The 13,532-nt window shown below is 42.6% G+C and overlaps 1 protein-coding gene across 1 annotated transcript; it reads left to right on the forward strand.

Moving 5' to 3' along the window:
- Positions 1–1,107: 1,107 nt before the first annotated feature.
- Positions 1,108–3,995, forward strand: LOC311138710 (uncharacterized protein; the record flags this gene model as incomplete). The annotated part of the gene is made up of 3 exons (XM_084173503.1): positions 1,108–1,117; positions 1,722–2,221; positions 2,724–3,995. The coding sequence occupies 3 exons, from the start codon at positions 1,108–1,110 to the stop codon at positions 3,231–3,233; spliced, it is 1,020 nt and encodes a 339-aa protein (XP_084029629.1). The 3' UTR covers positions 3,234–3,995.
- Positions 3,996–13,532: the final 9,537 nt, after the last annotated feature.

The raw sequence follows: 13,532 nt of genomic DNA on the forward strand, positions 1-13,532 counted from the left end.
ATGATCATGCTGTTTAATCAGCTTCTTGATATGCCACACCTGTCAGGTGGATGGATTATCTTGGCAAAGGAGAAATGCTCACTAACAGGGATGTAAACAAATGTGCACAACATGAGAGAAATAAGCTTTTTTGTACATATGGACATTTTCTGGGATCTTTTATTTTGACTCATGAAGCATAGGACCAACACTTTACATGTTGTGTTTATATTTTTGTTCAGTATAAATAGATTTGTAACAGGCTAATGTTACAGGATAGTATTGTTTGGCATAGCACAGAGAATTTTCAACCAACCTTAACTTGGTGATACTCTTCATTCTCGATTCGGCCAAACATGTATCTTCTAAAATGTCTGTGGCCAGTTGCAGGTGGATCATTTGAATTTAGAAAATGCTCCGTTATTAAAATAAGTTTTACTCCATGAAGTAATCTAACAATGTGTATGCTGCCATTTTGTCTATTTCAAATCTTCTCTCATTGATCGAGACAGGTGAGTGTCATCATGACATGCGGCACGTTTGGGTGGACCCACCTGTCTCAATCAATGAAATAGACAAGATGCCAGCGTACACATTGTTGGATTACTTCATGGAGAAAAACACGTATTTAATTTAATAACGGAGCATTTTCTAAATTCAAATGAACCACCTCCTGATTGATGGGCAGAGTACCGCTTGTAATAGACTTGAGCTCCCTCGTCTCCGCTGCTACAGCCACCTTTCAACTACACTACTGTAGTTACTAGGCTACTGTATTGTGGTCGAAGTATTGACAACAGAAATGCTACGGTCATTCTAATAAATCAATAACTAGCAATAAAAAGAGGTAGCGGCAGGCAGGTATGGGCGGCAGGTAGCTTAGTGGTTAAGAGCGTTGTGCCAGTAACCGAAAGGTCGCTGGTTCTAATCCCCGAGCTGACTAGGTGAAAAATCTGTCGATGTGCCCTTGAGCAAGGCACTTAACCCTAATTGCTCCTGTAAGTCGCTCTGGATAAGAGCGTCTGCTAAATGACTAAAAAAAAAAAAAAAAGTAGCCTACCTTTGGCTGCCTGTCATGTTCCAGTAGGCCTAAATGAGTTCATGATGAATTTTTCTGCAGTGATTATTATGCAACAAAGTAGGTAAGGTTATCCACCAATTTAGCTCCCGACTGCTAGCATGCATTGCATGATCAACTCTACAAATGGGAACCAGAAGCCATTGATCATGTAGGCATATTGCAAATGGATGCTCAAAATAGAGATCTATTTGTATTTCTAGAATCAGATGCCTATATGAATGAATAGGCAGGTCCATCTTAATTCTGGTATTAGGCAATGGGCTATCAATTTTCCGGTTAATATGCTGCAGTTGACTGACTGGTTCCTCGAGTGACGTCAAAGTCCATTGTTTCAGAACGCCAAACGTCCCGAACATTCAAAATACTTTGCAAACCGTTGGTTTAAAATTCATATAGATATATTTTTAGGCATATCATTTTAATCAATAGTCAGAAAAACAATACTGTGGTGCCAGATGAAGGGTTTCCTTCTCCATGACCCCTTGTTTCATATACACCCTTTAAGTAAATAAATAATAAATAATAAATCACCAAGTACATAGCTTCACAGATGTGCGTGTGGAGTGATGGGGGAGAGAGAGAGGGGTCACAATTATGTTGTCTTGGTTTATTATTTTTGTCAGCTGAATTCACTTAGTCATCTGTTTCATCCTTCCTCCAGACCTACAGCAGCGCACTCTCCCTGTCTCTGAAAAGGTTCATCCTGAGCAGCAGCACTGTGAGCAGGAGTGGAGCCCCAGTCTGGGGATGGAGGACCCAGAGCCCACACAGATTTATGAACAGGAGCTCAGGACCAGTCATGGGAGAGAGCATCTTCATGCTCTGGAGTCCAAAGACCCTAATGTTATATTCACTATTACTTGTGTCAAAAGCTTGTGTCAGAATCAGGACTCAACTGAGCCTTCACATAGTTACCAAACCGAAAGTGAGGAATATGGACAGGGAGCCTCTCTACCAAGCACTTCAATGGAACAGATCAAAACAGAACCTGATGGAGATGGCTACATGTCATTAGAACCAACCAGTGAACCTCAGCCCCTCTCTGCATTTAATCACTGTTCTGCTATTCAGTGTGAAAACAGTGTAATCCTCAGTGTAGATCGTGTGGCGAGTGGAGAGCTTCCATCAGGGTCAAAGCCATCGGAATCAAAGAGAGCACGGGTAAATCAAATTGGTACTGCTGGTCTTCATTGGTGCAAGTTATGTGGGGATTCCTTTCACACCAAGTTTTCTGTTATGATTAGAGTGCATACTTGTGAGAGAGAACCTGTATTTGGTGTGTGTGTGTGTGTAGAACACTTTTTAAGTCAAAACAAAGTTTAATAGATAATCTTGAAACTAACGTTGACACACATTTTATCAAATGGAAATGTCCGATTTTTTGCAAATATTTCTCTTGCAAATATAATCTGAGAGATTCATGATGAGAAATCTTTCCAGTGCCAGGTCTGTGATGATTGCTGTAAGGTAAAGAGTACTCTCATAAAGCATCAGAAGATTCACATAAGGGAAAATGGAGCAATGAAATGGCAGCAGGTCTGTAAAATGAAAGGGAATCCCAAGAAAGTAACTTGAAAAATATTTTGGGCCATCAGTGAGAAGGTATATGAATAGATTAAAGTAGAATTCTAATAGGTATTCTGATTCTGCATCTGTGCTGCAGGATCGAGGACCCGCTGCTGCCACAGGAAGCCAATCCCTGGACTCCACTCTTTCCCCACCACCTTCCCGCCGCCCAGCTGTGCCCCGGTCCAATGCATGGCGCCAAAAGAGGAAGGGGGAGGAGTATGCACACGCCCAGCAGCAGGGCGCTCTTTACACGAAACGCTCTAATGTATACCGCTCGAAGGTTCACCCTGACATTTCCATTCCTCGTCTGACACCAGAATATGATGAACTGCTCACCAAACGCAGCGGGGGTCGTCCGGACCGGTATGCTGTTTTGTTATTCCGTGCATGCGTAACTGAAGAGAGATACCGCGAGTGGGAACAGAATACCAACTGGGATGGATCACGAGGCAAATTTGGCTTGCCAATGAACCTCCGAATGTTCATCAGGGCCACTGTGTCTCAGAAGTTTCCTTCCATGAGTGATGCAACCCGAAAAAACATGAAAGACAGCGTAAATGAGTACTTGAGGTCACCGAGGAAGTCTGGACATGGACTGCTCTAAGGAATTAGGCATATTGCAAACCGATCTCATAATCACTTCCTTTCCTAGCTGAGGTGGTTACAATCATATGCCTACAGTATGTACAGTAAAAATCTCATTGTCCTGTTGTGTTTTGTCACACAGTACAGGACTCTAATACAAATCTGCATTTTGAAAGTCTTAAAAAATTAATCTAATTCTAATATATTTATTTTTATTAATGAAAACACAGATGTTGATGAAAAAGTACTGTAGATGCTATGTGTTTATTAGAATACTGGGCTTACAGTAGTGATGGAGGCTGGTCACAGTTCACGCCTTGATGAGCCATTAAATTGGACAATAGCGAGCCGAAACACTTAATAGAGTACCACAGTATTAGTCATAATACCCATTCAACCTAGTGGTGAAACACTGAAATGGTTCCAATTGTTTTTCCACCATTAATTTTTCCCATAGGGGATTTTAGAAACACTTCCAATAAGGGGCACCCGAGTGGCGGAGCGGTCTAAGGCACTGCATCTCAGTGCTTGAGGCGTCTCTACAGACCCCCTGGTTCGATTCCAGGCTGTATCACAACCGGCCGTGATTGGGAGTCCCATAGGACGGTGCACAGTTGGCCGGTGTAGGTCGTCATTGTAAATAAGAATTTGTTCTTAACTGACTTGCCTAGTTAAATAAAGGTTTTTAAAAAAGGGCTATGTTTTACGGATGAGTATTAGGGCCAAGTGAAGAGAAAAATATATATGAATGGTGGTACTTGGATAAAAATGTTTGCATTAATAGTACTGTAAAAAATTGCCAATGTTTCGAGATTAAACAAAACATTTAATTTAGAGAAAGTAAATTTTGAGAATAAAGTCACAGATATATTTCAAGAGTAAAGTATGAGATTTGGTTATTAAGCACATAACCATATAACCCTAACCCCCTTAACCTAACCTTATTTTAACAAATTCGGAGATGGGTCATGGTAGATCATGAATTGACCATTTATCAGCAGAAAATATCCCATATCATACATCTAACTCTCCATTTCATTCTCTTAAACCACATCCTGCTCGGGTTAGATATAGGCCTACTCTGACAACTCCTCCTGCCCCTGCTTCACCTCACTCATCTTCACTGACCTCACTCCCACTTGGACCCTCTACAACAGAAGAAAAGTGTTGCCAGCATGGAAGAGCAAGAAGAATGTGTCTTGTACATAAGTAAATAGCCTGTGATGGAGATAAACAGCACAGTCCTGTTGCAGCACACGCGTGACAAATGGATTCAAAATTCAAGTTAAGGCTATTGGAAACACTTCATAGCAAACATAGCATGTATGACTAACTTTATTTTCCCAGAAGGAATTTCATTTGTGGCGTCAGATACATCAAGCACACTTTAATTTAAAACACACAACAGTGCATTATTACATTCAAAAACAGGGCATGTGTACAGTCGTGGTCAAAAGTTTTGAGAATGACACAAATACTAATTTTCACAAAGTCTGCTGCCTCAGTTTTGATGATGGCAATTTGCATATACTCCAGAATGTCATGAAGAGTGATCAGATGAATTGCAATTAATTGCAAAGTCCCTCTTTGCCATGAAAATGAACATAATCCCCTAAAAACATTCCCATTGCATTTCAGCCCTGCCACAAAAGGACCAGCTGCCATCATGTCAGTGATTCTCTCGTTAACACAGGTGAGAATGTTGACGAGGACAAGGCTGGAGATCACTCTGTCATGCTGATTGAGTTAGAATAACAGACTGGAAGCTTTAAAAGGAGGGTGGTGCTTGAAATCATTGTTCTTCCTCTGTTAACCATGGTACCTGCAAGGAAACACGTGCCGTCATCATTGCTTTGCACAAAAAGGGCTTCACAGGCAAGGATATTGCTGCTAGTAAGATTGCACCTAAATCAACCATTTATCGGATCATCAAGAACTTCAAGGAGATAGGTTCAATTGTTGTGAAGAAGGCGTCAGGGCGCCCAAGAAAGTCCAGAAAGCGCCAGGACCGTCTCCTAAAGTTGATTCAGCTGCGGGATCGGGGCACCACCAGTGCAGCGCTTGCTCAGGAATGGCAGCAGGCAGGTGTGAGTGCATCTGCACGCACAGTGAGGCGAATACCTTTGGAGGATGGCCTGGTGTCAAGAAGGGCAGCAAAGAAGCCACTTCTCTCCAGGAAAAACATCAGGGACAGACTGATATTCTGCAAAAGGTACAGGGATTGGACTGCTGAGGACTGGGGTAAAGTCATTTTCTCTGATGAATCCCCTTTCCGATTGTTTGGGGCATCCGGAAAACACCTTGTCCGGAGAAGACAAGGTGAGCGCTACCATCAGTCCTGTGTCATGCCAACAGTAAAGCATCCTGAGACCATTCATGTGTGGGGTTGCTTCTCAGCCAAGTGAGTGGGCTCACTCATAATTGTGCCTAAGAACACAGCCACAAATAAAGAATGGTACCAACACATCCTCCGAGAGCAACTTCTCCCAACCATCCAAGAACAGTTTGGTAACGACCAATGCCTTTTCCAGCATGATGGAGCACCTTGCCATAAGGCAAAAGGGATAACTAAGTAGCTCGGGGAACAACAATCGACATTTTGTGTCCATGGCCAGGAAACTCCCCAGACCTTAATCCCATTGAGAACTTGTGGTCGATCCTCAAGAGGCGGGTGGACAAACAAAACCCCACAAATTCTGACAAACTCCAAGCATTGATTATGCAAGAATGGGCTTCCATCAGTCAGGATGTGGCCCAGAAGTTAATTGACAGCATGCCAGGGCGGATTGCAGAGGTCTTGAAAAAGAAGGGTCAACACTGCAAATATTGACTCTTTGCATAAACTTAATGTAATTGTCAATAAAAGCCTTTGACGCTTATGGAATGCTTGTAATTATACTTCAGTACACCATAGTAACATCTGACAAAAATATCTCATAACACTGAAGCAGCGAACTTTGTGAAGACCAATACTTGTGTCATTCTCAAAACTTTTGACCACGACTGTACATTAGCAAATAAAATGCATTGCATGAGGGTGTAGCCTATTAATAAATGTATCCATAACTCGCTAAGTAGGCAGCCAGGGTGCCTAGGAGGACAGAGTGCAGCACTCAGTAGCCTTATGGAGGCAGGTATAAAGATAGAAGCCACTTCCACTATCCTGTGCCCTGATGGTAGGAAGGCATACTGGTTAGAAATGATGTCCTTGCCCATTTTGTGTGCTGATTCTTGTCTTTGAGGCTGCATAGCTGGCTACCTGCTATTTTGAAACTCACTGACAAGTTCTTTCACTTACTTTTCCAGCCTGTTATGGTTTGTGACCCTGTGTTACCCAGCACAGTGAGGGGCAAGAAGCAGGAGTGGACTGGGCCAGGCAGGACTGGTTCTGAGCCAGGCAGCTGGTTGGTCCTGGCAGCAGGAAAGAAAAAAGACAACAGGAAGATGTGCAATGACGGACAGTGCATTCGGAAAGTATTCAGATCCCTTTACTTTTTCCACATTTTGTTACGTTAGCCTTATTCTAAAATGGTTTAAATAAATAAAAATCCTCATCAATCTACACACAATACCCCATAATGACAAAGCAAAAACAGGTTTGTAGAAACTTTTGCATCAACAAAAAAAAAAAAAAGTTTTGAGACATACAGCATGTATTTTCCATAAATAAATGTTCCAATTATTAAACTAGTTTAAGACAGATAAAGTACAGATACGTTTTTTATCAAGAGCAAACACTTTGCATGTGTTGTAATCATTACTCCACGTGCTTGACATACGTCACTTTGTATTAAACCGACTTCGTTATGTCACCCGGCTCACGCCCAGGAGGCAGCCCGGTTTCAAAACGAATGCAATCACTTTTCACCCGGTGAAATCTACGCCCACCCGGGCGCCTGGGCCAGCTTAATGAAATCCCCTCATTGGGACTTAAAATCGGGGCGCAGCTGCTGTTTAGATGGGCCGTAAAACTTTTTGCAATCAAAATAAACAAATCCCAGCGACCATATTATTTTTGGAAGCCCAATTGATTCTGAATTTGTGCATTTAAAATGTATTGTTATGCTTAGACCTCTTGACATAAGGACTAAGGCAGGGGTGTCAAACTCAATTCCTGGAAGTGTCTGTTGGTTTATTAGTTTGGAACTCCTCTCACCTGGTTTTCTAGGTCTTCATTGAACACGAATTCAAAGGAAATAACCCAATAGACACGCGGCTCTCCAGGAATTGAGTTTGACACCCCTGGACAAAGCCGTTGGACTGATTGTCACAGGGAGTCCTAGCCTGGCTACCCATCAAATTTGCTTTTGTAGGATATTTTGCAGTTATACTGAAGATAGAATTATGGTAGACTGATTATATGCATACATAATAAATTACCAGGAGTAGGGTTGATTTCACCAGAATGTCACCTTGAGGAACATCACATCAAAGACAAAGAACACCTTATCCAGGTTTGCCAGCCTGGGGTGCGTACCACCCAAGATTGCTCTAGGTCCGGTGGGTCCTGTCTGGTGTGTCCTGTCCATGACCTATGAATGTAGACACAGAATGTGGTTGCAGAGCATAAATACAGTCATTACAGAACACCATTACATGCACCTTCCTGATGCCTATTAATCATTTGATAAAAATTTTTACTTTCCATCATTCACACTATGACAATAGATACTTGATACGAATAGGCTATCCAATGTATAGCTTAGCCTAAATTGTATTGCATAATATGCCTTTTTTTAGGGAAGGAGGTGAGATAAGTATTTTAAGATAGGCCTAAAATGACTTTATTTGTTCTCTGTTGTGGGCAGCCCTGGCATGGTCTGCCAGTAGTTTCCCCACCTGGATCTTGACTGGTGCTTTTGCCTCCCTCTCCCTTGTCACTACCTTGGTGTGGGCAAGGCATTGCTTTTTCTGAGGTGGCAGAGACAGGCAGTTGACACCTGAGGTGGTTGACCTGTTCTTTCAGTGGGGTATTCTCCAATCGGCATTGATATAAAGTTTGTCCGATGTGCAGACTTTAAAGTGGCAATCAGCAGTTGCTACCTCAATTTTTGGACTTATATGTATCCATTGATTCTTGAAGAATATAACTTATAAATGTCTCATGAGCTTAGTTCAACTGTCGCACCCCACCAGAATCCAAAATACAATCTCGTTTTACTCCAATGTTTGTAAACAAATAAAATTTAAACAAACAGTATATAGCCTCAAAACATGGTTAAAACTGTAATTTTGATATCATGAATGGAAGTGGAGGTTCCTCAGAGGAGGAAGGGGAGGACCATCCTCAGTGAATTACATAAAAATAAAAATGTAAAAACATTTCAAAGGTTATCCTTTTTAGATAAAACTATACTAAATATAATCACATCAGCAAATAATTGATTAAAACACACTATTTTGCAATGAAGGTCTACAGTAGCCTCAACAGCACTCTGTAGGGAAGCTCCATGGTGTGGCCGGAGGACAGCTAGCTTCTGTCCTCCTCTGGGTACATTGACTTCAATACAAAACCTATGAGGCTCGTGGTTCTCACCCCCTTCCATAGACTTACACATTAATTATGAAAACTTCAGTAGGACGTCCTCCAACCTATCAGAGCTTTTGCAGCATGAACTGACATGTTGTCCACCCAATCAAAGGATCAGAGAATTAATCTAGACTGAAAGCATAAGCTACAGATAGCTAGCACTGCGGTGCATAAAATGTGGTGAGTAGTTGACTCAAAGAGAAAGACAATAGTTGAACAGTTTTGAACAAATTAATTTCTGCCTAAAGCAAGATATTTATTTCTTCAGTTTTCACTTACTTAGCTAGCAAATGCAGCTAGCTAGTTTAGCCTACTCAAACAGAGGGATGATATGTTAGCTAGATGGCTATGACTATCCAACACAACACTGGAACTCTTCCAAGTCAAGATATGCTTTTGGTTTTACAAATGTATTGCCACTGGGGCCCGCCGGTGTAAGTGCTAAACTGCTTACTGACTGTACACTGTAACGTTACTGCATGATTGTAGCGGGTTTACTAACACGTTAGTTCTATTAGCTATTTTGACTATGACGTTACTTTAGCTATAATGGTGACAACGATGTAGGCTGTGTGTAGCGGTTATGATATGGTTTGGCTTGGAAAGGTTATTTTGCCTGGTCACATACAGCTGATGTGTTGTGCATTGAAGTCCACAAGCGAAGGGAAAAGGTGAGAGGAGGAGAGTGCATAGATGTGAGAAGGAATAAAATGTGGCTGCTATGAAAGTGAACTATGTTTACGCGTGATCAGGAGTGTATTCATTTAGCCAATTCTGTTGAAAAACGTTTATTAAACGAAAGCAAACAGAACGAAATGGGGATACACATACTTGAAGAAGTCGAATAGAAACTCTAGTTTGCAACTGTTGCACTAATGATTACACGCTAGATCAGCTAGATGCAGGCAAGAGTGTGCAAGGCTGTATTGAATGTGTCACTGTCTGTCACCTCACATTTTTCTCGACCTCTGTGCACCTATGTTGTAAACTTTCATTCATAGGCTATGTTGTAGCAACCTCATGATGGGTATAGGGAAAATGTCAGTATCATGTAGTAGCCTAAACCTATCACTGTTACATTGAACTGAGTGAATGGAATATGAATGACAGTCATCCAATATGGCCAATGAGGCCATGCTCATTAAAAACAAAACGTCCTCCTTCATCTTAAACGGCACTGACCGCCACTGATGGATGGTCAGTCCTTGTATCCATAGCTCTGTCTATGAATTTGAGAGTGGTTACATTTCTCCAGGCCAATCCCTCAGCTTTTCACCGTACCAGGGGCGGGGAAACCGCTTTTTTATTGTTTCTACTGCTGATTGCCACGTTAAGACATGTCTTGGTATGATGGAAACATAAAAATCGAAGTGGCATTAATATAATAACTTTAATACTTTTGTATGCATGCCATGCTAGACCTGACAATATTTAAGAGTTAGCATTTACCATTAGGTCAATTACCTACTGAGTACCACAGTAGAAGTCATAATACCCATAAAACCTAGCGGTAAAACATGGAAATGGTTCCAATAGTTTTTCCACCTTTAATTTTTACATAGGGAATTTTAGAACTACTTCATATAAGGTCTGTGTTTCATATAGGCAAACCCTGGGGGGCTCCGAGGTACCGGAACACATTGAGAAAAAAGTGTCAAACACAACGTAGCAGCCAAGTAGCCTACTGTCTATGGTGGTGAAACTGCACAGCACTCTCCAAGGTGCTGATTAATTCAAAGCATTTTAGACATCACTGCAGTATGCCCACATACTTGAGTATAGCTGCGGGTCTTACACAAGTGCAAATTTCTTATAGCCTAATTTTCTAGACATCAATGTACAGCAACATTTTTAGACGACACTGCAGAACACCCACTATATGCATATGCACACATACTCAGCTGTGGGCCTTACAAGACCCGAACTTCATATAATTTTCAAGACATCAATGTAGCAGTAGAACAAATATTACAATATCTGAATTATCTGAAACTTCAAATAAAATAAATCAATGTAGGCTACAACAGAACACACATATGATAATATATAGGCCTTCTGCCTATGTGATAATATGAAGCACATATTCAGATTACCTTCACAGTACAGAACAAGTTTGTAAAGAAGAAAAAAAAATCCTACCTTAGTTTTCAAAACCTCCCACACACAATGACTCTCCCCATGTCAAGTTCATTTAGCTCCTGAGAGTACATTTCTTGCTCAAAGCCATGAGCGGGCCTGTGGCTGTGACGTTTAGCCTCCTAAGGCTGTTCTGAAGACTAGCTGTAGTGTCTATTTTTTTATTTTGAGTGTTAACTATAACCTGGGTGTCCTCTTTGGCCTTGTCTACAAGGCTTGCTGCCACCAAATGCGCCTTGGTTCAGGCATGTTCCAAAAAAAAAAATCAGTTTTTTTTTTTTACGTCTGAGGCATAGAATGTCAACTTACTGTACATTCCACCCACTCTTTTGCTATTATAATACCTCCAATCGTTTCTAGACCCAAGCTCCCTACCTTTTTGCATGTTGTACAGCCCAACTTTTAATTCTGCATGACAAGCCAGGGGTTATATGTTTGCTTGTTCTTGAACTGCAAATTGCACCTGCTCCGAGCACATAGTCGGTGGATGCACTACCCCCCTCCCCCCCAGCTCCCCGTCTCCCTCTCCCACTGAGTCTGACTCGCTAGTAGGCCTACTAAACTCAGCAAAAAAAGAAACATCCTCTCACTGTCAACTGTGTTTATTTTCAGCAAACTTAACATGTGTAAATATTTTTATGAACATAACAAGATTCAACAACTGAGACATAAACTGAACAAGTTCCACAGACATGTGACTAACAGAAATTGAATAATGTGTCCCTGATCAAAGGGGGGGGGGGGGTCAAAATCAAAAGTAACAGTCAGTATCTGGTGTGGCCACCAGCTGCATTAAGTACTGCAGTGCATCTCCTCCTCATGGACTGCACCAGATTTGCCAGTTCTTGCTGTGAGATGTTACCCCACTCTTCCACCAAGGCACCTGCAAGTTCCCGGACATTTCTGGGGGGAATGGCCCTAGCCCTCACCCTCCGATCCAACAGGTCCCAGACGTGCTCAATGGGATTGAGATCCGGGCTCTTCGCTGGCCATGGCAGAACACGGACATTCCTGTCTTGCAGGAAATTACTCACAGAACGAGCAGTATGGCTGGTGGCATTGTCATGCTGGAGGGTCATGTCAGGATGAGCCTGCAGGAAGGGTACCACATGAGGGAGGAGGATGTCTTCCCTGTAACGCACAGTGTTGAGATTGCCTGCAATGACAACAAGCTCAGTCCGATGATGCTGTGACACACCACCCCAGACCATGACGGACCCTTCACCTCCAAATCGATCCCGCTCCAGAGTACAGGCCTCGGTGTAACGCTCATTCCTTCGACGATAAACGCGAATCCGACCATCACCCCGGTGAGACAAAACCGCAGCTCGAGCACTTTTTGCCAGTCCTGTCTGGTCCAGCGACGGTGGGTTTGTGCCCATAGGCGACGTTGTTGCCGGTGATGTCTGGTGAGGACCTGCCTTACAACAGGCCTACAAGCCCTCAGTCCAGCCTCTCTCAGCCTATTGCTACAGTCTGAGCACTGATGGAGGGATTGTGCATTCCTGGTGTAACTCGGGCAGTTGTTGTTGCCATCCTGTACCTGTACCGCAGGTGTGCTGTTCGGATGTACCGATCCTGTGCAGGTGTTGTTACACGTGGTCTGCCACTGCGAGGACGATCAGCTGTCCGTCCTGTCTCCCTGTAGCTCTGTCTTAGGCGTCTCACAGTACGGACATTGCAATGTATTGCCCTGGCCACATCTGCAGTCCTCATGCCTCCTTGCAGCATGCCTAAGGCACGTTCACGCAGATGATCAGGGACCCTGGGCATCTTTCTTTTGGTGTTTTTCAGAGTCAGTAGAAAGGCCTCTTTAGTGTCCTAAGTTTTCAAAACGGTTACCTTAATTGCCTACCGTCTGTAAGCTGTTAGTGTCTTAACGACCGTTCCACAGGTGCATGTTCATTAATTGTTTACGGTTAATTGAACAAGCATGAGGAACAGTGTTTAAACCCTTTACAATGAAGATCTGTGAAGTTATTTGGATTTTTACGAATTATCTTTGAAAGACAGGGTCCTGAAAAGGGGACGTTTCTTTTTTTGCTGAGTTTAGCTAGTGGAGGTGCCGGTGGTGATACTGAACTGGTGGGATTAGCAGCGCTGCTAGCTAAAGCATCGCCATCAGGAACAGTTTGCCCCTCACTCCTCTTCTCCGGCACTGACAGTTCTCTGTTTAGTTCTGGGTTCAATTCACCATCTTTCTCTGGATTTCTGGACTTGAAAAGTGTCATCAAACTCGATTGCTTTTTCTTATCCATTTTTTATTTGGCTTTCCCACGATTCAAATTCAGTACGGAGCCTAGGCTACGTAGACCTACCAAGACCTGTGTCAAGATCAGTTACTTACCCCTCCGGCCCTCCCCATAACATCTATGTACAAATAAGAGAGCAGGTCTGGAATCATTATGGCAGGATAGGATGATTACACAGAAGGATCACCGTGCTTTTACGTGATGGTCTTTCTGTGGTTCGGGAGAAATAACGAGGAGGCAACTTGATTTAACGCTGATCGCTTTTATTAGAATGTCTACAGTGCGAACAGTGAAACAACTAATAAATCATGCCGCGAGAGGTACCGGATCCGGGCAAATAGGTGCCGGAACAAACAGTCAAATCTGAGAGTTGCCTGGCAATCCGAAAACTAAACTAAAA

Source organism: Coregonus lavaretus (assembly GCF_964263955.1).
Source record: "Coregonus lavaretus genome assembly, chromosome: 2".
NCBI classification, from domain to species: Eukaryota; Metazoa; Chordata; class Actinopteri; order Salmoniformes; family Salmonidae; genus Coregonus; species Coregonus lavaretus.